This window comes from Myxocyprinus asiaticus, chromosome 47, assembly GCF_019703515.2.
Source record: "Myxocyprinus asiaticus isolate MX2 ecotype Aquarium Trade chromosome 47, UBuf_Myxa_2, whole genome shotgun sequence".
In the NCBI taxonomy this organism is placed as follows: domain Eukaryota; kingdom Metazoa; phylum Chordata; class Actinopteri; order Cypriniformes; family Catostomidae; genus Myxocyprinus; species Myxocyprinus asiaticus.
The window spans coordinates 5,143,813-5,170,112 of record NC_059390.1 but is presented as its reverse complement, the minus strand read 5'-3'; the positions used below and the strand labels follow the sequence as shown (position 1 = coordinate 5,170,112).

General features: G+C 39.8%; 1 protein-coding gene across 3 annotated transcripts; it reads right to left on the bottom strand.

Annotated features, from left to right (window-relative positions):
* Window positions 1-21,842: 21,842 nt before the first annotated feature.
* tigarb (TP53 induced glycolysis regulatory phosphatase b) lies at window positions 21,843-26,258 on the bottom strand. Of its 3 annotated transcripts, XM_051691048.1 has the most exons (6): window positions 24,178-26,258; window positions 23,864-23,901; window positions 23,663-23,784; window positions 23,494-23,571; window positions 23,263-23,373; window positions 21,845-23,152 (listed from the first exon to the last, which is right to left on the bottom strand). In XM_051691048.1, exons 1-6 carry the CDS (start codon window positions 24,207-24,209, stop codon window positions 22,754-22,756), a joined length of 780 nt encoding a protein of 259 aa, XP_051547008.1. In that variant the 5' UTR covers window positions 24,210-26,258; the 3' UTR covers window positions 21,845-22,753. The 3 variants fall into 3 exon arrangements, with proteins under 3 accessions (XP_051547009.1, XP_051547007.1, XP_051547008.1); XM_051691047.1 differs by lacking the exon at window positions 24,178-26,258 and having other exon boundaries at window positions 21,844-23,152; window positions 23,864-24,158; XM_051691049.1 differs by lacking the exons at window positions 23,494-23,571; window positions 24,178-26,258 and having other exon boundaries at window positions 21,843-23,152; window positions 23,864-24,158.
* Window positions 26,259-26,300: the final 42 nt, after the last annotated feature.

The window sequence follows — 26,300 nt, the reverse complement described above, 5'->3', positions numbered from 1 at the left end:
GTCCTAAGAGAAAGCACACGCAATTCAACAGAGTCCAGAGGCTCCAAGGGGGGCCCCGCAAACGCTTTTAGGACCAAAGTAAGGTCCCAAGTTGGGACTGTAGTCGGGCGAGGGGGATTTAGCCAGCTCGCTCCCCTAAGGAACTTTATGATTAAATCATTTTTGCCTGTAGAGGTGCTGGCTTCAGGTGCATGATATGCAGAGATAGTCGCTACATCAACTTTGAGTGTTGACGGAGTGAACCCTGGGTCCAATCGCTCTTGAAGAAATGTAAGAATTTCAGGTACGGGGCAGTTCACTGTGTCCTTGCCACATGAAAAGCACCAATTAATGAACACATTCCATTTCAGCGTCATCTTGCTCAAGATGGCACCGAGTATGGCTGCTGCATTGCAAGCTCTGACCCAATGTTACAGTTTTTTGTTTGTTTTGTCCAAAATTCTTATATATTTTTGTCTTGGATGTTGTCTGCCTTATTGTCTACGATAGACAAACACTTTTGGACATTGGTTCTGCAATAGCACACCGAAAACCGGACTTTAAGTACCTCAATGCCGACCCACTGTTTACAAACACACCAGCGGAGCCCTTTGTCTGGGCAGCCCGGCCACAGAAACGTAGCCGGAAATGGGGAAGGAGAGCCAGTGTTCTCATCAGACTAAGATGTCATGCAATTTGACCCCCGCTTCCCAGTATTCTACCAGCAAATGTTCCGTCTCTGGACAGCAAGCTCTGCGAGCTGAGAGCACGGATCTCTTTCCAACAAGAGATGAGGGACTGCTGGATTATCTGCCTAACAGAAACTTGGGTGTCTGCGGAGATTCCAGACTCTGCCATCGAACCCATGGGGTTCTCCGTGCACCAAGCGGACAGAGTGAAAGACCTCTCAGGTAAAAGCAGAAGTGGTGGTGTATGTTTTATGATCAACAAATCCTGGTGTCATCAGAGGAACGTACATTCTATCAAGTATTTCTGCTCTCCTGATCTGGAATTTCTCATGCTTCTGTGTCGACCATTCTGGCTACCAAGGGAATTCACAGTGGTCATTATCACAGCTGGGTACATCCCGCCACAAGCCGACACAGACCGGGCACTCAAGGAACTGTATGGGAGTATAAGCAAGCAGGAAACCGCGCACCCTGAGGCCACGTTCATTGTGACCAACACATCAGTTTCAACACACGAGGGGACCGGGTTTTGGACCATTGCTACTCTCCCTTCCGGGATGGCTACAAATCCCTCCCCCACCCACCATTTGGCAAATCGGACCACTCTTCCATTCTGCTTCTGCCCACTTACAGGCAGAAACTGAAACAGGAAGCACCCGCCCTCAGAATGATCCAGTGCTGGTCGGACCAATCAGATTCTATGCTACAAGACTGTTTTGATCACGTGGACTGGGAGATGTTCCGGTCCGCCTCTGATGACAACATCGAGGTCTACGCTGATAGCGTAACATGTTTCATCAGGAAGTGCATAGATGATGTTGTACCAACCAAAAACATACGGATATACCCTAACCAGAAACCATGGATTAATAGCGATGTTCAGGCGGCACTTAATGCGTGGACCTCCGCTTTTAATTCCGGGAATGCGGAGGAGCATAAACAAACCAGTTATGTCCTCCGCAAAACTATCAGAGCAGCCAAACACCAGTACAGGGACAAGATTGAAGGACAGTTCAACACCACTGACTCTAGAAGCATGTGGCAGCGAATTAATATCATCATGGACTTCAAAGGGAATAAAAACTCCACCGTGAACACCACTACCTGTCTCCCAGATGAGCTAAATACTTTTTATGCTCGTTTCGAGGGAAATAACACCGCCCTCGTGGAGAGAGCTCTCGCAGCCGAAGCTACAGAGGTTAGTTCACTTTCCGTCTCTGTAGCGTGTGTAACCCTCTCCTTGTCTGTAGTCCCCACATGCTTTAAAACGTCCACCATTGTGCTTGTATCAAAGCAATCCAAAATCATTTGCTTAAATGACTGGCGTCCTGTTGCTCTGACCCCAATCATCAGCAAATGCTTTGAGAGACTAATATCTGCTCTGTGCTGCCCACCTCACTGGACTCACTGCAGTTTGCATACCGCAAACAACCGCTCCACTGATGATGCTATTGCATCTACACTACACACTGCTCTCTCCCACCTGGAAAAAAGGAACACATATGTGAGAATGCTGTTTGTAGACTACAGCTCAGCATTCAACACCATAGTGCCCTCCAAGCTTGATGAGAAACTCCAGGCTCTGGGCTTAAACAGCTCGCTGTGCAGCTGGTTCCGGGACATCCTGTCAAGCAGACGCCAGGTGGTTAGAATGGGCAGCAACATCTCCTCATCACTGACCCTCAACACTGGAGCGCCACAGGGCTGTGTTCTCAGCCCACTCCTGTATTCCCTGTACGCACATGACTGTGTGGCATCACATAGCTGCAATGCCATCATTAAGTTTCTGATGATACAATGGTGGTAGGTCTGATCACTGACAATGATGAAACAGCCTACAGAGAGGAGGTGCACACTCTGACACACTGGTGTCAGGAGCACAACATCTCCCTCAACGTCAGCAAGAAAAAGGAGCTTGTGGTGGACTTCAGAAGAAAAGACAGAGAACACAGCCCCATCACCATCAATGGAGCACCGGTGGAGAGAGTCAGCAGCTTCAAGTTCCTTGGTGTCCACAACACTGAGGAACTCACATGGTCTGTCCACACTGAGGCCATTGTGAAGAAGGCTCACCAGTGCCTCTTCTTTCTGAGATGGCTGAGGAAGTTTGGAATGAACCACCACATCCACACATGGTTCACCAGCACTGTAGAGAGCATCCTGACTGGCTGCATCACTGCCTGGTACGGCAACAGCACCGCCCTCAACCGCAAAGCCCTGCAAAGGGTGGTGCAAACTGCCAGACACATCATCGGAGGTGAGCTTCCCTCCCTCCAGGACATCTATACCAGGCGGTGTGTGAAAAAAGCTAGGAGGATCATCAGAGACTCCAGCCACCCGAGCCATGGGCTGCTCTCACTGCTACCATCAGGCAGGCAGTACCGCAGCATCAGGACATGCACCAGCCGACTTCATGACAGCTTCTTCCCACAAGCAATCAGACTTTTGAACTCTTGATCGATCGTGATACATATATCAGCACCGCACTTTATTAGCCTCAGACTGGACTCACATTTTATACTTCTCTTAATAACACACTGGCAACTGACTATCAACCGACAGCTGAATGTCAACACAACACCTCATATTTATTTCCACTGATTACATGGTATACAGTCTTCTTATTTTGTGTATACTGTATATTGTATATTATTATTATTATTTATTTTTTGGTAGACTATCTTCTTATTTTGTGTATACTGTATATTGTATATTATTAGGTGTATATTGTGTTGTGTAACAGATGTGTAAACTGTGTTTTGTGTAAATCAGATGTTTATTGTAATTGTCATACTGCTATGTTGCTTGGAACCGCACCCAAGACTTTCACCCACTGTTGTACTTGTGTATATGGTTGAGTGACAATAAAAGGATTCGATTTTGATTTGATTTAAAGGCGTCTCATAGTCACTGCTCTAGCCTGTAAAATGGTGTTCATAACCGACTGAGTCAGTTCTGGCACATTTAGCACACTCCGTTCAGGGGCCACACATGCAGGTTCAACAGCTTGTGCTGGGGATGCCAGATTGTGCCCTGCGCTTGAGGAGGAGGAGACGACGCATCAGTCTCATCATTGGCAGGGAACGAATTCCGCCTTGGCGGTTTATGTACGCTACAACTGTCGTGTTGTCCTAGCAAATCAAAACATGATAATTCACTATTTCGGATTGAAAAGCCTTCAATGGTAGGAAAACAGATGACAGCTCCAGGCAGTTGATGTGCCACACCCTCCTCGCACCTGTCCATGTGCTGAAGGCCAGGCGTCCATCGCACAATGCACCCCAACCTTTGTTGGAAGTGTCAGTGGTCACCACTTTCCATCTGAAAACCTGCCCCAGCATGACCTTGCTGGTAGAAAGCAGGAGCTGTCCAAGGTGCTATAGCAGCTAGACAGCGGCGAGATATAGTGTTGCGCATGCGTCCTTGGCACCAGGCATTCCGCGGCACACTGTGCTTGAGCCAGTACTGAAGAGGTGTCATGTGTAAAAGATCTAATGAAATGATGGTGGATGCTGCCGCCATGAGCCCCAATGCTTTTTGAGGCAGCATCAGTGGAAGTGTAGCAATAAGTCCCTGTGCTGGCATAACAGAGCCTCTGATTGGGCCACTAATAGCCAATCATCGAGGTAATTCAAAATGCGCAGGCCGCTCAGTTTCAGAGGGGCGAGTACCGCATCGATGCACATTGTGAACGTGCCAGGAGCCAGGGACAATCCGAAGGGCAGGACTTTGAATTGAAACACGGTTCTCTCGAACGTATACAATTTGTACATGAAAGTATGCGTCTTTCAGATCTATCGACCATTAGGAAGCGGTTGTGCACAATGTGTGGGCTTTGAAGTGTAAAAGAACTCTTTATTGAGAAAGTGCGAGCATCTCGCGCATGTGCAACGAGCACTGTACTCTTTTTTTACATTCTTTATTTGAATGTGAGACACAGAAGCAACATTTTGAATAATATTCTGAACAACAATATTCCTTTCTCAGTGAACAGCAGTGGGGAACAGGGGAACAGCATTGTGTGTCTCTAATCGAGCCTTCTTTGGGACAGGTCCAGAAGGAATGGCGAGCTCTGCACTCCGCTTCATAGGGCTGTGCTCGTCAGGAGTGCTTTTGCTGTGTGTGGGGAGGGGGGTTTCCCATTGGCGCGGGACTCGCGCTGTGGCGGCTGCCTACGTTTGGGCCACAGCTTGCACGGCTTTACCGGCAGCTCGATGGTGACTTATGGCGGCACAGATGCAGCAGGCATGGGGTTTTTAACCGGGCGCTGGCCCGAGACAGAGCGGGAGCGAGCCGGTTGGGATGAAGTACCACTCCGGTTTGGCATAAAATGTCTCATAACCTGCGAGTCTTGCTGAGCCGTGACGTAGTGCTCAGCAAACCCATCCACAGAGCTGCCAAACAGGCCAGCTGTAGACACCACAGCATCAAAAGGGCAGCTTTTTCCATGTCACACATTTCTGTGAGGGTCAGCCAGATGTGACAATCCAGGGCCACCAGATTGTACATTGATTTGCCAATGGCCTGTGCAGTGACTTTAGTGGCCTGCAACGATAAGTCCATGGCAGTGCAGAGCTCTTTAAACATCTCTGGATCATAGCCTTGCTCGTCCATTTGCTTGAGGAGCTTAGCTTGGAAAACTTGGAGCATCGTCATCGTGTGGAGTGCTGAACCAGCTTGGCCTGCTGCTGAGTATGCTTTTCCAGCCTGTGCAGACATTAGTTGACACGGCTTGGAAGAATGAGTGGAGCGTGATTTCCACGCCCTGCTACTCGCCGGGCAGAAATGTGCCGCTACCACCTCTTCCTCTAGTTGGGCATAACCTTTGTCTTCCCCGTGGTCCACTTTAGTGAGGAGAGTGGAATCGCTGTGCGAGCGAGCTGAATAGGGCGCACGCCAGGTTTTTGTCAGTTCGTTATGAATCTCCGGGAAGAACAGGTCAGATCTGTGGAACGCAGTCGCATGACGACGTCCGGACTGCAGGAAACATTCATCAAGACAAGATTTTTCCGGTTCCTCTAGAGGAGACCACTCGAGACCGAGCTCTTCAACCATCCTTGAAAGGACGTGAAGCATCGCCTTGTCAGCGGCGCGTGCATACTCCTTGCCCTCGCTGGAAGAAGGGGCAGCGATGTCCTCCATTGACCACTCACCAGTGTCAGATGCAGTGAGAGACATAACATCATCCCCAACATCAGAACCACTGAATGTGATTAGGTCGTGTGCTCCTGCAAAGGGCCAAAGCTCATCACGCATATACTGTACCGGCACAGATGCAGTACATGGAGATTGAGGGGCTCACAGGGCATGTGCCGCCACGAGGTCCACCTCAAATTCATCTTGCTCAACCTCATGTCCCCGCAGTGCCTCCTTATGTGATCCCTCGGGAGTCACAGAAGAGGCTGGTGGGAGTGGGAGGGAGGCCGAATTGTCCCTCAGAATGAGAGGAATAGATGTGTCGCTGAAGCAAGGACCCATTCACCAACGAAGCATCTAACGGCGAGGTGTAGAATGTCTGCCAGAACACTTAGAAAGTCTTCTAAGCTTGCAAAGATTCCGTCCACTGACTCGTGTATTTCGACTGCGACGAATGTAGAGGACTCCTAAAATGAGAGATGAATCACTGTCTTGAAGGAAGAAAATTCGGAGAAATGGTGTTTTCGCGGCCGCTTATATACCGGACATATTTGCGCCTAAATGGGTGGGGTTTAAACACCATGGCCAATCTTAGAATTGGCATTATTGTAGAAGGGCTTCAACTAGGTCATCAGAAAAAGAATTTCCCATATGCTTCAGCTTCACGCAATATCAATGAACTGTGATCATAAGGGAATGCTACAAATTACAGCATTTGCTCTGTTTAAAAATTTATTTTTTTCCTTTTTCACCCATTTGGAATGCCCAATGCGCTTAAGTCCTTGTGGTCACATAGTGATTTGCCTCAATCTGGGTGGTGGAGTACAAATCTCAGTTGCCTCTGCGCATCTTATCATGCGGCTTGTTGAGTGCGTTGCCACGGAGACATAGCGCGTGTGGAGGCTTCACGCCATCTACCGTGGCATCCATGCTCAACTCACCATGCACCCCACCGAGAACTAACCACATTATAGTGACCACGAGGAGGTTACCCCATGTGACTCTACCCTCCCTAGCAACCAGGCCAATTTTGTTGCTTAGGAGACCTGGCTGTAGTCACTCAGCACACCCTGGGATTCGAACTAGCGAACTCCAGGGGTGGTAGCCAGTGTCTTTTACCACTGAGCTACCCAGGGCCCCCAAAAAAATGCTTCATTAAAAGCTGTGCAATTAAGGACTAGCTGGTCTGTATATCTGTGAATCTGCATAATGGCACTTTGTTGAAAATAAAGTTGGCAGTCCAGGTGTGAAAGTGTCCAGTGGAACATGGAATTTAACATGGAAAACTAGAGCCTTCAGCTAACCTTTGTTTTTTTCCTAAAAAGCAGAAAGGAACCACTCCCATCATTTTTTTTATTTGTCTGTGAGGGTATGAATTAATGTATCATATTAAAATTATCAAAACAAGCAATTTATGCACATTTATTAATTAGTTAAAGATGAAGTATGCAATTTTGTGGATGCTGAAGTACTTTGAATCCAAGCTAATATACAGAGACAACTATAAGCAAGCCATTGATAGGTTAATTCCCCTTGAAAAATGTTTGAATATCTCAACCAGCCTGAGTAACATCGGCTCAATCAATGGTGAGAGTTTGGGGTGGGACTATCTGTTTTACCAACCAATGGAAGACAATGGGAGTGTTTGGGAAACCTGTTTGAGAGCAATCCTCATTTTGGCAATTCTGTATGGTGTCGCAACAGGCGCAGACAGTACAAAATATTACAGCTACAATAAAAATGGAGCTAATAGAAAAAAGTAAAAAAAAAATGTTAATATCATACATAGCAGATATTCTTTATGAGGATAACATCAGTTAAAAAAGAAAGTAGTGACTGTAAAGTGGTTTGTATAGTGGTAAAGTTGCCATTGGGAGGGATTTTGTGTGCCAGGACGAGCTGCAAGAACAGCACTAAAAGCACAGTGTGTTCATGAGCTGTCAGGAACTCAGGAGTGCAGGGTGTTTCAGTAGGACAGTGTATTTGATCCCTGCAGGCACACACTATTATAGCACAGCTGAAACTCACAGCACAATGACTCAGGCAAAATTTCTGTCCAGCCAAAAAATGAAGGTCACTTTATTTTTGCTGAATGAGATCAGAATCACAATTGTGTGCTGTTATTTCTCTGTTTAAGAACAGTCTTATGCTGTATGGCTACTTTTTTTGTGAGCTGAAAAGTGCATCATGCATCGTACAAAGTGCATCATCATTTTAAATTAAATCTCACCTCTCACCACATATTGGGCTATATGAGTCACTGTTCCATAGAGTGACATCAGACCGTGAGTACTGATTGTCCTCTATGCGCTCTGATCTTGAAAAGGCTCCGCTAATGACTGATAATGAGGAGAAAATGTCATATGAAAGACCCATATGGCTGATTTGTTATTTAAAGGGTTAGGGGTTAGAGTTAGGTTTTAGGGTTAGGGTTAGGGGTAAGGTTAACAGTGTAACCACAGATGTAATTAAGTGCAGACAACATTTTTGCAAAAGGATATTACGTGTTTCCTTACTCTTATCGCTGCAGTTACGAGGTGAACTGTCCACTGTGTGGCATTAAAAGTGAGTTAAATGTTCTCCCAAACAGATGAGGTTTTTAAGGTGAATGCTCTATCGAGTTTTAAACCAACAAAACCCACCTCCCAACTCTACACCTTAAACCTAAACCTAACTGATATTGTCATATAAAAAGCAAACGTGAGATGAAAAATGCAATTGTTGTAGCAACCACATCATTTTATGGTGCTTCTATGACACTTTCAGCTCAAGTGTCGACTCATTTTCACTGTCCTCAGTTCAGCTACCACACAAATTGGTCGCATTCAAACAAGCTTGTAAATGTAGATGGTTATGCAATGTAACGTTACAATGTGTCACCTTACAAGGTATGCACTATAGTTAAAGTGTTTAGATGTCATAAGATAGCATTGTGTGAGGAACAGGGAGAAAAGTGTTTTTGAAACACCAAGATGTGAATAAAACCTCCAAAATAGCATAAAAACATATAAGCTCGCTTGCAGTGGATATATTTTTCAAGAAATGCGCATAAACTATGATGGAAAAACATTTACTAAATAAACTCCTATTTAATTTATTAGTAATACAAGATGCGCATCAAAAAATGTCTGTGACTGAATACTTAATTCATAACTGGACTAATGAGCGGACCAATCATTGCATCTGAAATGTTGCTCTGGTCATTCTGAAATCTGGAGTCCTGAAAATTCAAATCCTGCATAGAGGATTTAAAAATGTTTAAGACTTTTTAAAAATATCTTATAGAGCTGCACAGCAAAGTCAAAAGGATGGAGGAATGCACACACACATAGTGCTCCCTGAACTGTTGTTCCCAGACATGAGACAAGTTCTATAGAGTGTTTTGTCTGTGTACTCAAAACCATGAGTATTGTATTAATAAAAGAGTCACAGTGGCTACAATTTCCTCAGAAGTAAAGATTTTGTTCTTTTGAACACAAGGGATGGAAACACTGCTTTATTTGCACATTGTTTTGCGATATTCTGATTTTTCGCATAAATTAAATTCACAACTTGGATGGAAACATAGCTATTGTTTTTGTAGCGCTATTGTTTGTTCATCTGACCATTTCACCATGATATGCCCAATGAGCCACTTAAAAATCATTGTGCAAAATTATAGGTATAGTAACATGACTATAAGACAGAGAAAATTTAGATTTCTTTAGAAAAAGGGAAAAAAATACCCTTTTTAAAAAAAATAAATCCATAAATCACATAAAGGAAACATAAAAGTAATCAATATGACTCCGGTGTTTAAATCCATATATTCAGAAGCAATATAATAGGTGTGAGAAACAGATCAAAATGTATGTCCTTTTTTTAACTATAAATCTCCACTTTCACATTTACATCTAAATGTGACAGTTAAAGTGGAGATTTAGAGTTTTACACCTATTATGTTGCTTCTGAAGATATGGATTTAAACACTAGAGTCATATGAATTACTTTATGTATTCTTTATGTGCTTTTTGGAGCTACAAAGATCTGATTGCCATTCACTTGCATTGTTTGGATCTACAGAGCTGAGATATTTTTCTAAAAATCTTCATTTGTTTTCTGCTGAAGAAAGAAAGTCATACACATCTGGGATGGCATGAGGGTGAGTAAATGATGAGAGAATTTTCATTTTTGGGTGAACTATCCTTTTAATAAATTTCCAGTTTTCATTTTAGGAAATAGCACCCAAAGAAAGAGCAGAAATGGCAACAAAAACCAAATAAACAAACACAAAAAAAGAACTCTGCTCAAACCTAGTAGTGAAATTATGTTCACTTAATTTTAATACTGTGATCAAAATGAACTAATATGATTTCCATCCAGAAATATTTTATCCAATAGGCTACAAATAGCTGGGGACATAAAAATGTACTGCATAGTAGGAATAACCCACTACCCACTAAAACCATCAGCAGGGATGTACAGAACTCTGTAAGAATAACTTGTTTGCACTGAAATGGGCTGCCCAAGTCACTAAAGAGACCAACTGAGGCAGAGGGCTTTTTTGTTTTGGAGTATTTCGGTCTGACAAGTGATGAAGGAAAAGCAGTATGACGTCGTTTCTGCTGAGTCAGCAAGACTCGACCCCAGCAATCCCCCAGCATTCCCCAGAACACTACAGCAACACCCCGCTCCCTCTGCCCAGCCCTGGAATGAAAGGCATCCTGTTAGACATCCGTGCACCACTTTACACATTCTCACTCCTTACATGCGAGAGCGGCGTTGTCTGCTCTGATGCGGGTGCAAGGTGGATGTATCCACAGCTTTCCATTCTGTCCTTTCAGCAATTGCAGAACCAACTGCACTAGAGGACAAGACAGTACTGTGTGTGGATCAGGGTAATTTGAATAATGAATTCTGATGAAGGGCTACACACACACACTCACAAAAAAGGAGAAAGGGGACACTGATTCTGTCCCTATGCCAACAGGCACTGGAGCAGTAACCATTTACATAATAAATATACCATTACGGACACAGTAACGGGAATCCATTCATTAATCATCATTAAAGCAAGACGAGAGGCAACATGACGTTCCTCTAGAGACATAAAGCTTCATTAAAGGATTTCCCAAACATTTCCTTAACATAGGCCTATTGAAAAAGCCTTGTGAAAGTGTATTCCCTATAGCCACAAAAAGGGCTCTGGAGAGACAGCAGCAACATTTGCATCAGTTAATATATCTTTAAGGCAGTCCGATCTCTCTTTTGTGTTTGAAATATGTTGCAAAGACAAGTGCATTCCATCTCGACTCTTGATAAAAACTGACATTATAAAAGACAATAGAGGATCTATCTTAGTTAAAAATGAACATGCACATTTAAAGGGACAATGTCCACTTATAATATTAGTTTTATATCACTTAAATGCACTATGAGGGCTGCATGATTCTAACAAAAATCATAATTGTTGATTATTTCCCTTGATATTGTACTTGCGATTAATTTCGATGAACTAATGACTGTATGATACATTAAAATGCTTAATTTGGGTGGATCAACTGCATGTCATATTCTTTACGTAGGCTACACATCTAAAACAAGTTGAGAGCTGTTTCTGAACTACTTTGTAGCTGTTTTATTAGTAACTTAATTTATTAATAAAATGCTTAAAGTCAGAAATTAGACAGTGCCTAAACAGTCAAGAAGTTTTTTCTTCCATAGTAAGTGCAATTAGTGTGTATTGGTTAAGTGCTCACAGAACAGATGTGTTTTCAGCTAGTTCTTCAATGTTGTGATGGTTTCAGCAGATCGTGTGGAGGTTGGAAACAGTTTTTTGACAGTGGCTCTCTTAAAAGCATGAAAAACAAAGCTGTTTTTATTATACACTATATATATATATATATATATATATATATATATATATATATATATATATATATATATATATATATATAGTTCAGTGGTGAATTCTCAGGGCCAGCAAAGCCTTCTCTGCTGGCCTAACATGCTAAATAAATAAATATTTTTCATCCTTTCAATCTCAATCACCTTTTTGTCTATGTATTTTTAATCACTTTTCACTCTTAATTAATCTACAAACAAATAGAGAAAAACAAAAAGTTTATCCAGTCAGAATTTATTACTTGATGCTTACAAGAGAAGTGTGACAACTGTTTCACAAATCACATGCCCGAAGCAGCACGTGAGTCTGAGCTCCACCCCCTCAGGCCTTCAGAATTTCTACAGAATCCCTCAACAGTGCAAATGAATGAGCAACTAAAGTCAGATTCATCAGCCAATCAGATTGATTTATTTGTTCTTGGTGGGTGTGATCTTTAGGATATGTCCCAGTGGAGGCCTTCTAGCTGGCCTTGAGTGACACAATCACGCTTTAAGGGATGTAATTTGAAAGCGAAGAGTGTGAGATCTTGCTGATGAGTCGGCTGTCATCACTGCTGGTATTGCCGTTGAGAAAGAGATCCTTATGGATTTAAAAACACAAGATGTTCTGCATGACCGTGTGATTGCTTAATTTATTAAACAGGAAAGGAGGACTGATTTTTACTTCAAGCAAATTGGTAAGAGTTTTTGCATTGTTATAGCAACATCAAGAGTTTTCAAAGTGTAAATTAGGCTGCTTGAGAATTCAGTGTCAGATCAAGTTTTGGAAAGTAGTGCTGCGTTCCATTCAACTGGGAAAGTCGGATTTTACAACTTCCTACTAGGAAAAGTGCAATGGAATGTATCTTGAAGTCAGAATTACAACTTGTAGGCTCGTGCAGAAATTCTCAAATCGCCAAGATGTAGGGGCATGATGTCATACGAACATGTCGACTCTCAGGGAGATATACAAAGTAAGTGATAAACATTCACTTTATTAAGTAATATCGATAAATGAGTTCGTTTCCACATTACAAGATATTAAAGCTTGTTTAACAAACGCGTGCGGAAACAGGTGTATAAAACATGGTAAATTATAATCTCTTTTGATAATCATACACCTGAAGCACAAATGCTAGCACTGCAGCATTGTTTATCAGTTGGGTTGCTAGGAGACATCTCTAATGAGAGTCAAACCCCTGCTAAGCTAACGGGATCTCACTTGAATGGAACGCAGCATAACCGTGTACACTGAAGAAACAAGATTTATTGCAAGCAACATTTAAATCGCAGATATTATTAGATATATTTTTCCAGATATTATAGACCACCTTGGTAGATTAATATGAAAAATTATGATTTTTGAATGTCTGTTCGAGAGACGTTTATTTCACAAAACAGTCATGCTGCAGTTAAAATTAGGCTTGCTTGAGCATTAAGTGTCATTTCAAGCTCTGGCTTTCGTGAGTGGACGTGTTTTTAAAATGTCAGTTTGGTATTACTAGTTAGCTGCGACATAATGTATGATGCTCAAAGGCATAGGTTGTCTTATTCATTGTGAAACTGTGTTTTCTTAATGGTATGAATCACACTGAAGGCCTAGACTTAAAATGCACGGCCCGCCACTGATATAGTTGACATGTTGTCCTTACCTCACCATGACTGGAGGCCAATAGGCTTCATTGACCTGTAATTATGTGATGATGTATTCATCTTTCTGACATCAGAGAACTTTGAAAGTTAAGATTCAGTCGTTTTTGTAAATTAGTTTCAATAAATGCTCTTTTTGGACTGCGAAGGAAGTTCATTGCACATCGGGATCTTTTATTTCAAAAGATCAAGAAAAATTTGACTCCTCAAGATATGACCTGAGGTACCTTATATTACAATCATCGCCCTCTGCTGGTGTAAAAGTGGAAGTCACCTGTGCTGTGCAATGGCTAGTAATTTACTGCATTGCAGCACTGGGACATTGTCACTCATTTTGACATTGTGTCTGCACAAATTACATTCTACGGAAGGAACAAAAAAGTTGTTGTAGCTCTCATAGACATATTAAACACTGAGCATAACTTTTCTGAATAAAGAAAGTCTGCAATACTCCATGAACAATTGCTATCTTTCAGAAATATTTAAATTTTCTCAAAATCAACATTTCTCAATAAGTCAATTGTTTTGCATATTCTTGGTTGAAAAACACAGCAGCTAAGAGTAAGAGTATATTTCCATTCTTTTTGCATCCAGTGTCTGTGTGTGTGTGTGTGTGTGTGTGTGTGTGTGTGTGTGTGTGTGTGTGTGTGTGTGTGTGTGTGTGTGTATGGTTTGGTTTTGGTGGTTTAAGAGAACATTGTTTTAGGTTATACACTAGTAGTTATGAGGGTATTATGCTATTAAGATGGGTTATGAGGACATCCCTAGAGTCCCCATAATTCAAACAGCTTAAAAAACATACTAAACAATGTTTTGTTAAGTTTGTTTGTTTTTTTATGTAAAAATGCCAAAAGGTTTCTGTGAGGGTTAGGTTTATGGGTAGGGTTGGGGTTAGGGGATAGAATAGATTGTTTGTATAGTATAAAAATCATTATGTCTATGGAGAGTCCTTGGAAACCACAAATACCAACATGTGTGTGTGTGTGTGTGTATGTGTGTGTGTGTGTGTGTGTGTGTGTGTGTGTTTAAGACTGAAGTTACTGTATTATAGACCACTTGAAACTGGCAGTTTAGCTTGCATAGAACACACACATGCAATATATTCTGTAAACTCACAGTTCTTGAGTATCAAAATCTGAGAAACATAGACATAATAATAAACACAGTTATGAAATTTCACTCTCACACATATTTACTTTTTTAAATGGGCACTTTTATAAAAAGCTATTTTTAATAACTAGACTGAATGTATCGATTTTCCAATAGAGGGCATCTCGAATGTCAGCAAAGGGAAGTTTTCTCCCCAAACACACACACACACACACACACACACACACACACACACACACACACATACACACACACACACACACCTTTCTATTGACTACTATTGTTTTTATGTTGAGATAATTATAGTTTCTAAACCCTAATCTTACACTTACCTCCTTACAGAAACCATTTTAGATTTTAATTAAAACATTATTTAGTCTTTTTATTAAGGCGTTTTCCTCTTGAGTACCCTTTGGTGGTACCTACAAAGCAGATCATTTCAGATTTTAACATTTTTGTGAGGACATTTGGTCCCAACAAAGATGGACAAACCTGACCCACATGTACACACATACAGTAACTGGCCAGTTTCCTAATGAGACTAATGCCATCAGTACAGCAGTCCATAAACGCAATGTGGCAATTTGAATGGTGTGTGAAGCACACAGGCCTTTTTTGTTGTTTATATCTCCTCATTATCTGTCATCACAGTGTCAGTGGTGTCAACAGTACTATAATCCTACTTTTTACATCTGCTACTTACAAAATAAACAAATAAATGGACATGAAATATTTGATTTGTGAATTCTTAAAGAGGCTGCAGAGTGAAACGAGAGACATGAAACTAGTACAACTTAACAGTAAATCGGTTGCACAATAAGTAATTGCAGTTTTGAGGCCAGTATATAAGGGATAATGTACAGCCATACGGTTGTTATTGCAAAATAAACCCCTTCAGGATATTACAAAACCTGTCCTGATCACCCTGTCGGGGTTTATTTTGTGATAATAACCAGCTGACTGTACATTATCCTGCTTATTACACAGCTACTAAGCAAATAAATATAAAAATGGACAGAAAATATTGATTTGCATTGAAATTATGTAATTATGTGAGAAGAAATAAATCGCTGAACAGCTGAAATCCATCTCCGTTTTGTTCTGTTGGTGTTTATTTTGTGAAAATGACCATGTGACTCCTCATTATCCAGCCTCTTACAAGGCTACTTGCCAAATAAATAAATAAATCAAAAACATTGATTTGCGTTTAAATTATTTTATTAGTCGACTTGTAGAGATTTTACAGTGATCCGAGAAGCAGGAAAGATGACAATTACTGGATGAGCGGCCTGATACGTCTTCATCCCCAGATGCGCAGTTATTACTTAAAGGTATCAGACCACTAGATAGGGCCATTGACCAATCAGAATCGATCTTTTCGTCTTTTCTTTAAAAAAAAGCAAAAATCGAGGTTACAGTGAAGCACTTACAATGGAAGTGAATGAGGCCAATTTTTGGAGGTTTTAACAGGCAGAAATGTGATGATTATAATTTTATAAACCACACGTTAATTATTCTTTTAAAATGTGTGTATTGGCCTGTAAAGTTGCTTAAATTGTCATTATTACGTTTTTTTTTTTTTTTTTTTTAAGGTTTTAGAGTTTCTATGGGGTCACGTCGTCATATCAACGAAGCTGTAAAATTAGATAGGCTATAACTTTACACAGAAAAGTTAGTATGCGATTTTATCACACTAAAATCTTGTTAACAGATATTTTTTTATGTCTTGTGGCAATACTTTTGAAACAGTGAGTATTTTAATGTTTATGGATTGGCCCCATTCACTTCCACTGTAAGTGCCTCACTGTAACCCAGATTTTTGTATTATTTTAAAGAAAAGGAGGGACTAATTTTTGTGGTAATCAACATATGCAACAAATGCTATAGATTGATCTTACTTTGTATTAAACCCATAATATTCCTTTAATCTGCCCTGCACTGACACACAATATCTAATGCAACAGCTAATTGCTCTCAGTGCTCCACTTTTTTGGGGGGGATTTTCTCCCCTTTTCTCCCCAATTTGGAATGCCCAATTCCCAATGCGCTCCACATGGTGGTGTAGTGACTCGCCTCAATCCGGGTGGTGGAGGACTAATCTCAGTTGCCTCCGCATCTGAGACATCAATCCGCGCATCTTATCACATGGCTTGTTGAGTGAGTTACTGCGGAGACATGGCGCATGTGGAGGCTTCACACTATCCACAATGGCATACACGCACAACTCACCACGTGAACCACCAAGAGCGAGAACCATGTTATAGCAACCACGAGGAGGTTAACCAAACGTGACTCTACCCACCCTAGCAACCGGGCCAGTTGGTTGCTTAGGAAACCTGACTGGAGTCACTCAGCACGCCCTGGATTCGAACTCGCGACTTTACTTGCTGAGCTACCCAGGCCCCCTCAGTGCCGGCTGATTTAAAATCGAGTGTTTGCACCATATTGAGATATATGGAGTGTTTTGCCAGTGGAACTAACAAAATTGAATGTTTAGTGTGAAGAGAGAGCCATAATGTCTGCTCATATGGCAGCCCTTAAAAGTGTTTGAACACTTATGCCACACTTAAAAATGTAAGAACGTCATTGCATTAGATAACAAACTATCAAACCAGATGGTATATATTTTAAAGCAAAAAGGACACTTTTCAAGTAAAACAAGTCAGTTTCTGAGAAAAGTCTATCAAACTGTTCTATTTGAGAAATGTCAAACCTAACGCAATGACACTCACACATTTTTAATTGTGTTGTAAGTGTCCAAATACTTTGATAATGGCTCTTGACTGCTGTCTTTCTCTTTTTACCCTCTCACTCATGAACACACACTCTCACATGTATAAACACACACATACAGGTTTCACAGTCTCTCTCCTTCCTATCCGGGCAATTAGCACACTGGCTGCCCAACAGTGCGTGTTCTGCATAAACAAAGTCTTCGAAAGCAACAGTTTATGTACAGAAGTTGAGGGAAAATAAACTCCGGAACACAATTCACCACAGAGCTTTTTGTACCCACAAGGTCTGTGGCTCAATTCAGTGTGGTCACACTGTGGTTTAGTTCTGAGGAAAACTGACCTCAGGCCATTTCTGGGTTACAGGAGCACCGGAGCGTTCCACAGCCCTCAAAAACCGGATTTCCGAAAAGCCCTGTCCAGCCCTCAGGACCTTTTATATAGAGCACAGGAAATACAATCAGTATACCCGCAAATTAAACACCTCTAATTATGAGCTGGAAATGTTGAGTTGAGGAGATCAGCATTAACATGACCGCTTCTAAAGTCGCTCTGTAAATATACGTCTTCATCACCACGTATTTCATCATGCTCATGTCATCACACAGGGTGTTATCTTACATCTTCAGCCCTTAACAACCTTTCTTATTGTGATATTTGAAATAAACAGAGATAACATATAGCTCACACAGTTTTGGAGATAAACAGGCTCTTCTTTAGGTAATTTGGGCGAATCTCACGAAAACATCAGCAGGTCACATTTCACCCCAAAATCATAAAAAAAGGAATTATTTTAGGAATCGTAAGATTTGTTTACATTGTGAAATTATTTTCCTGAAAATCAAACACATTTCTCTATATGAAAATTCTCTCATCATTTACTCACCCTAATGCCATTTCAGATGTGCATGAGTTATTTCTTCTGCAGAACACTAACAAAGATTTTTAGGATAATATCTCAGCTCTGTAGGTCTATACAATGCAAGTGAATGGTGATCAGACCACAAAAAACAAACATAAAAGTAATCCATATGACACTAGTGTTTAAATCCATATCTTTAAAAGGATATGATAGGTGTGTGAAACAGATAAAAATGTAAGACTACTTTTTACTCTAAATCTCCACTTTCACATTCACTTTCAGATGTGCAAGTGAAACTAAACAGGCACCACATGTGACTTTCAGATGTAAAAGTGAAAGTGGAGATTTAGAGTAAAAAATAACTTACATTTTATATCACCTATTACATCACATCTGTAGATATGGATTTAAACACTGGAGTCTTATGGATTACTTTAATGTTTGCTTTATGTGATTTTTGGAGCTACAAAGGTCTGATCACCATTCACTTGCATTGTCTGGACTTACAGAGCTGAGATATTCTTCTAAAAATCTTTGTTTGTGGTCAACAGAAGAAAGAAAGTCATACACATCTGGAATGGCATGTGGGTGAGAAAATGATGGGAGAATTTTCTTTTTTTGGGGAGGGGGTAGGGATCCCCATTATTTTCAGTGGTGATTCTAATTAAATTCTCATTAACATAAGACAGGAATACATTTTCCTGTATGTTACAGTTTAGTGATTTTTAAAACTTAAATCTGCATAAAATGCCATACAGCATGTCCTACCATGCATGGTGAATAAACGTTAATATTTGGTAAAACGTTACAATAAGGTTATATTTGTTAACATTAGTTAATGAAATATTTAACATGAACTAACAATGAAAAAATATTTTACAAATTGACTTTTAAGGTAAATGTTAATTTATACATATTCTACAACCAGCAATTAATTTTTTACATTGAAAGTTAAAGTTTTTACATTAAAAGTTCAGAAATGTACATGTTAAAATTTTTAGTAGTTATGACATTAACTAATAATGAACAATACTATTTTGATAAATTAACTTTGACCAACATTTATAAATGCAGTAAAAAAATAAAAAAATAAATAAAAATAATAATATATATATATAAAGATATTGTCATGAAAATGTTTGCAATGCATAAAATATTAATAGTCCTAAAAATAGGCTTAATTTTATTTAAGTAAAATAAAATTGCTTAATTCTTTCTTTTAATTTTGGTGTGAAATATGACTTGGACATGTTCTTGACAGATTTTGTGACATTCACTCACTGATTGAATACCTAATATCCCATATCCATTTTCTAACAAAACAGCGAGGGAAATTGGATTGTGATATAATTAGTATTAGTATGATGTGGTTTCTTTACGCTGCATTAGTTTTCATTCTGTGTGATTAATGAATGTGTTAAACAGACTGTATTGACCATTTATCTCACAGGGCCCATGAGAGCTCTGCTGTGTCATCAAACCGCCTTCCTGTGAGAATGTACTGTTGCTCTGCTGCCCCAGGGCTTGCTTGGACTATAAGGTTGTAATATGCATAAATAATGCAAAATAAGACATAAAAAAACTCTACATTCATTATAATAGAGGTGGTAATGGGAGAGATTTGCAATTACAACTTCCTCTTAAGGTGAAAAGATGAGGAAAGCCCATATTTGTTTAATCTCCCTTTAAAGGGATAGTTCACCCAAAAATGACAATTCTCTCAACATTTACTCACCCTCATGTCATCCCAGATGTGTGTGACTTTCTTTCTTCTGCAGAACACAAATTATGATTTTTAGAAGAATATTTCAGCTCTGTAGGTCCATACAATGCAAGTGAATGGGTGCCAAAATGTTGACACTCCAAATAGCACATAAAGGCAGCATAAAAGTAATCCATACGACTCCAGTGTTTTAATCCATATCTTCAGAAGTGATATAATAAGTGTGGGTGAGAAACAGATCAATATTTCAATCCTTTTTTGCTAGAAAATCTTCTACCTGCCCAGTAGGGGATGATATGCATGAAGAATGTGAATCACCAAAAACACAAGAAGAATGTGAAAGTGAAAGTGGAGATGGACTGAGCAGGGAGGAGAATTTATAGTAAAAAAAAAAAAAAAAAAAAAAAGGACTTAAATATTGACCTGTTTCTTACCCACACCTATCATATTGCTTCTTAAGACATTTATATAACCACTGGAATCTTATGGATTACTTTTATGCTGATTTATGTGATTTTTGGAGCTTCGAAATTTTGGCACCCATTCACTTGCATTGTATATGCTAAAAATCTTCATTTGAGTTCAGCAGAAGACAGAAAGTCAAACACATCTGGGATGGCATAAGGGTGAGTAAACGATGAGAGAATTTTCATTTTTGGGTAAACTATCCCTTTAATCTTCCACAGCTAACAGTCACAAAACACTGATGATGGGACAAAACAGGCTTAAGTGCAAAATTAAAAGTTTATGTACCAAAGAATTATATTTGGACATGTTTAGTGTTCCATGGTTTTTCTTGCCTATTGCACAATATGTGTCTTACAACAATGCTTTACAACGCATGCAAGAGTTTTCTGAATTAAACATCACGTGAAAAGTTCTTATTTTGTGTATATTTTAGGTTTGGTTTTGTAGTGGGACTGAAGCTGAACAAAATATTTTGAGCACGTGACTTTGTTTGGGTGTCTATACAGCTGGTTTTATTTTGTACTGCATATTTAGCAGTGACTATAGAAGCAATTATAGCAGGGATGCACACCAGTCATGCACATGTATACATATCTTGTACAATAACATGCACAGTCATACCTGAAGCTGCATTGCATTAAGGAGTCATAAACATACTGGCAGTTTGGACAAATTCAGTATGCATGTATGCTAGAACATGTACGTGATTTGTCTGTACAGATATTTTAAGAGCATCAGTAGGAGTTGAAGAATGTGTGGCCACAGACTAGTCCATCGTCTGCTTGGATTGCTGAACGTCAGAACATTTACCCGTCCAGGTCCCCTGCGTGACAAACCCAACCAAACTGCCGCCCACTTACCGACAGGAAAATGACAACCCTGAGAAGATCACTGAGTTTCCATTGCCGGTCGGCAGGGATAAAATAAGGGACCAATGTTGGTTATTGTTTCCTGTCAGAGTGGGCGGCCGGCAGCGGGCGAAGACGTGTCGTGTTGTTCTCTCCATCACCAGGTTGGCCCGTCGACGGTCCAGAGGTCAGAAGCACAGCGACATCTACTGGGTAAAACAACTATTAACCATTAGGATTGTTCCAGATTCAAAACATGTCAAGCTTAATTGACAGCATTTTTGGCATAATGTTGATTATCACAAAAAATGAAAATAAGCAAAAATTGCGGTTACAGTAAAGAACTTACAATGGAAGTGAATAGGGCCAGTCCATAACGTTAAAATGCACTGTTTATAAAGTAGCTACAAGACGTAAACATACATGTTAACATGATTCAAGTGTCATAAAATCAGGGATTTACTGGTGTTACGGTGTTTACCATATTACAGTGTTTACTGCTGTTAAGTCGTCATGAAAACGCAGTTTTAATTTGGATATAACTTTACACAGAAAAGGTTATGAGTGATTTTTTTCACACTAAAAAAAAAATACTTTTGAAACTGTTTGTATTTAATGTTTACAGACTGACCATATTCACTTCTAGTTTACTTTAACTGTCATTTTTGCTTCTTCTTTTTTGTTTTTTAATAAATGAGCAACAGGTGGAAGTTATTATTATACCAACTCTTAAGTTCCACTCATGCTCGACAACCAGAAAGTTTGCAAATACTTTTTATCTTCATTTAGATCAGTAGGCTATTTTGTTTTATAACCCAATTTTAAAGCATGTTTTTCTTGAAGTGTTTGTATATACATACATACATACATACATGTTCATTTGATATTTTGTATCACATGCAATGATATTTTTATCGTTTTAAGAATGGCTTGCCCAGATTTTTGGGGCCACTGTACATATTGCAGATGAAAAATCTGTTTTGCGCCAACCTCATAAACAATAGACAAAAATAGAAAATAACAATGAATACAAAAGCAATCTCAAACTGCCCTTAGATGGGAAAATGTGGAATAGACTGTGGTAGATTTAATTTACATCAATTTTAAAGTCAACCGAATCATTGTCCCACTATAACTACTGAGTACTACATACAACATCATTTCTGTTTGAGAAAACCTCCATCCACTTCTCATGAAGCATTTAACACATTAACTTAACTGAAATAAACAACAAAATAAAACATTGTGCATGCAAAAAAAAAAAAAAAAGCTATTAAACACACTGAACATTTTTCTTTACATTTCACTCATTCTCTTTATTACAGATACATGAGCATGTGTGAATACTTTAGTGTTTCAAAGACTACAACAACAGTACTTTGAGTATAAAGTGCTTATATGACTCCAGAGTACATTAAATAGACATCTTGAGAACTTAAGATTGTTCACATTCAGAAAGTTGACAAAATGAAGAGTTTCATGCTGTCATATAAACTATCACTGCACTTAAATAACTTGCACATTAAAAAAAATGTTTTAAAAAAAAAAATCACACAGACATAAACGTGCTTTACTCCACATGGCAAGGCCTTACCAATACAAACACTGGCCATGTTGTTGTCCCACTAGATCAAATCAAGGAGTCTCTGAATACTAGATAATTACTTCTGATAAACCTCTTAACACTGTGTTAATCAAAGTTTTTCATTCAGGTGGTCTTTTCTGTTGATAAAGATGCACTGGATGTGTATGGCCCGTGGGCTGCTCTTTTCTCTGCTGAGGGTGATGATGAACCTGCAGATGCCCGTGTTTGGGCACCGAGAGATCACCTGGCTCATTTTCAGGCCTGCGGGTACAGAGCACTGCAGGTCCTCCACTAGGTGGCGCACAGAAATACGAATAAATGCCCCATGACTGACGATCAGAGCGTGGACGGGTACGCCGTGGACTCCATCATTGGCTAGTCCTGCAATAATAGGCGATTTTGGTTCTGATGGTCCGGGACTGGACGCAGAACACGGGTCGGATGAGCAGTGATCATCTAGCATGCGCTGATACAAGGATTTAAGGAACTTCTTGAAGCGTGTCGTCACCTGAATACACACATACAGAAACATACTTCTGCTTTTTGTTTCAGTTTGAGCAATAGTAGATTTTAAAACATTTCACACATTATTTCATGTAGGACGAACACAAGGTGTACCTGTTCCAGCGTCTCTCCACCAGGCGGGGTGTAGTCTCGGCAGGCCTGTCCCGCTGCATTAGCCATGTTCTTCAGATCTTCTTTTGGTCTCCCCTCTGCCACCCCAAACCCCTGCACAATACATCACACACATACAAACTGAACTAGGGTTACATTGACAAATTATTCTGCACCCAGGACAAAGTTAGTAACGACTCACGAGACACAAATGGATGTTTGGTGGACACTCACCCTCTCTCTGAGTAAAGGATCCAACACCATCTCAGTCGCAGAAGAATGAAGGTTGTTTCTTAAAATTATTTCGGCCGTCTTAATAGGGAGAGGGGGGGGGCGTTTTAAAGGAATAATTCACCCAAAACTTCAAAAAGAAAAAATCTGACAGAGAAACAGTCACACACACCTGAACGGCTCTCTGCAGGTTACTGGCGAAGACATTAGTGAAATGCAGATCTCTGAGATAACGGCCAGCTGCTGCTGCCTGCAGATGTCCTGTGTCCGATAGTGGTGTGTCAATGCCCTGACCTACACACAACAATACCCTTCCAAGGTGAACAGCTGACCTTAAAGGTAAAATCTAGCTATGCACTTTGTATTAACTTACCTTGAAGTAACTTATCTCTGTTGTATTGTGTTTCACCACTAGGAAAAAGAGCACATAATAACTTTATAAGGACAGTTGACATGCCATGACTCACACACACATGTATATATATATATATATATGTGTGTGTGTGTGTGTATGTGTGTGTGTGTGTGTGTGTGAGCAAACTTGATGCTCAAATAATGTGTGCATGTCTTCTGCCCCTTACACTCATGTTAAATTAAATAACATCTCAAACTAAGAAACGAAATATCAACATTCTTGTGCATGCAGAACACAAAACAATCGGACAGAATAACCGTACACTCACTTACTGTCGAACGACTGTTAGAGCAAAGGTCAGCATAATACAGTTTGTAGCAGGAGAATATGTGAAACCGGTTCATGAGTCAACGTCGTCTTGCGGATAAACGACGTCACTCGACGTAAATGCGTTTTGCCGCCCTCCTGTGGTGATTCGTATGAATTACACTACGGCAACTGTAATGTACACATATCACCACAGGAGGGCGCCATATAGTTAAGTTCGTTTGACAAGTTAATGAAACGTAAACATTAGTCGACAAATGTTGCCATCTGTTTCCTGTTTTTGAACAGAATTTTGCACCTTTTCTGTGTTTTTAGTAGGATATATGCTAGCATCTTTGGATTTAATAATAGCAATTTCTTATGAGACACAATGTTATCTTCCTCTAGGGCGCTTGAGGGCTCAAAAATGCCGAATCCTCAGTTGAGCCACATTCAAATCTCAGAATGTTTTTTTGTTTTTGTCTTGTAGATATTATTACAATACAAAGTATAATCGCTTGAATATACGTATTAAAATGTGTACCTCTAATACTAAAGGAAATTCGCCACAACAATCTCTGTAAAATTACGTTAAGTGTCATACATGAGTGTAATTCACATAAATCACCACAGGACGGTGTGAAGTTCCACAATGTGCACAGCTATTTCTCTACGGTCAGAAATAAATGATGACGTACGTTTCCTGTTAGTATCAGATTTTTCACGGTCGTGTCTAGAAGGGATCCCTCTTTCGTCGAATTCTCGCACATGCGCAGTCTGTTATGTATAGTCTAATTATGTCTGCTTTTAATTTTAAACAACATAAGCGTTAATTATACAGTATTAAGAAGATAGCAACATATGTGCCGCAGTAATGTACTTGAAGAATCGAGAATGGGCGGCGAGTGCTCCTCGTTGCTGCGAGTTCTGCAGTTTGCGCTCTTTTCCAGTCGAATCCCATAGAAAAATGCAAACAAATGTGTTTCCGCGCAAGATATACATCCACTGAGGTGCGGATGCAATCTTTGTTCATTTAAAAAATTAATAGTAATAAAATAAAATTACCTTTGGGCGGATTAAATCCCTAAACCTCTTACGCAAGGGGCGAAATAGTTACCACTAGACCACCCAATCAGACTCCTACTACTGATTGACGTACTTCACTGATTTACAATATCGTATGACCGACAGTAGTACACACAGGGATGAAGTTATCAAATTTATTATGTGAAATATTTATTTTAGAGCTTGAATTGATCATCAAGAATGACTGTTTATCAAAATAGACCGTTTAAAATAATCTCTTACTAGCGCTCATCGTGTAATCTGTAGAATCTCGCGAGATTGAAGAAAGAGGGATCCCTTCTAGACACGACCATTGTTCGCGAGTATTTAAGTTTACACTGCTGAATTTGCCCCAAATAATAGCTGCATTTTTTTTATTGAAATACTGTTCAGAGAGAGATGGCAGATTTCAATAAAAAAAATTTTTTTAATAAAATACACGCAATTTTATTGTAATGAAATTGAGATTTATTGAATTGAATTTGTAATATGCCAAAATGTGTTCAAACTTTCAGTTAAAATGTGAAAATCGTGGCTGACTTTGGATTTTGGCTCTGGAAAATAACCTCTCAAGGCACTATGGACATATGGCTGCCTCAGCATTAATAGACATAAAAACATAAATAGACATAATATTTTTTATAGAAATTATGTGTAATCCCAGTCTATCTAACACCTGATAACACAGAGTAAGCAGTAACATTTTAGCCTTCGGTGAGTGAATCTGACAAGCCAATGAAAAAATAAACCTGGAGGCTAAACTTGTAAAATAAAATAAAAAAATAAAAAAACATAATTAAAAAAAAAAAAATTGTTAGAGGATTCCCCAACCCCCATTTTTTAAATCCTACTGCTCTACCATGTTATTCCTGACTGAAGTACTGTGAGGTATCATGACAGTGGGCAGGTGCATTGTCTGAAAACAAAGAAGACATTTCATAACATACATTAATACAACAGCTAGAAAGAGAAGTCCTTTAACATAAATGGAGGCAAGACTGTTCATGCAAATATCTGCAAGTAACCGCCAAGACACATTATATACTGTATGTTCGCTTTGTTAAAGGCTGTCTGATAATAAATG

Excerpts from the sequence above, each read along its gene's own strand:
- tigarb (XM_051691047.1), bottom strand. The coding sequence starts at position 23,945 with ATGTCAACTGTCCTTATAAAGTTATTATGTGCTCTTTTTCCTAGTGGT. Across the intron at positions 23,785-23,863 it reads CAGAGATAAGTTACTTCAAG|GTCAGGGCATTGACACACCA; the intron begins GTAAGTTAATAC and ends TGTTGTGTGTAG. Across the intron at positions 23,374-23,493 it reads ATCCTTTACTCAGAGAGAGG|GGGTTTGGGGTGGCAGAGGG; the intron begins GTGAGTGTCCAC and ends TGTATTGTGCAG.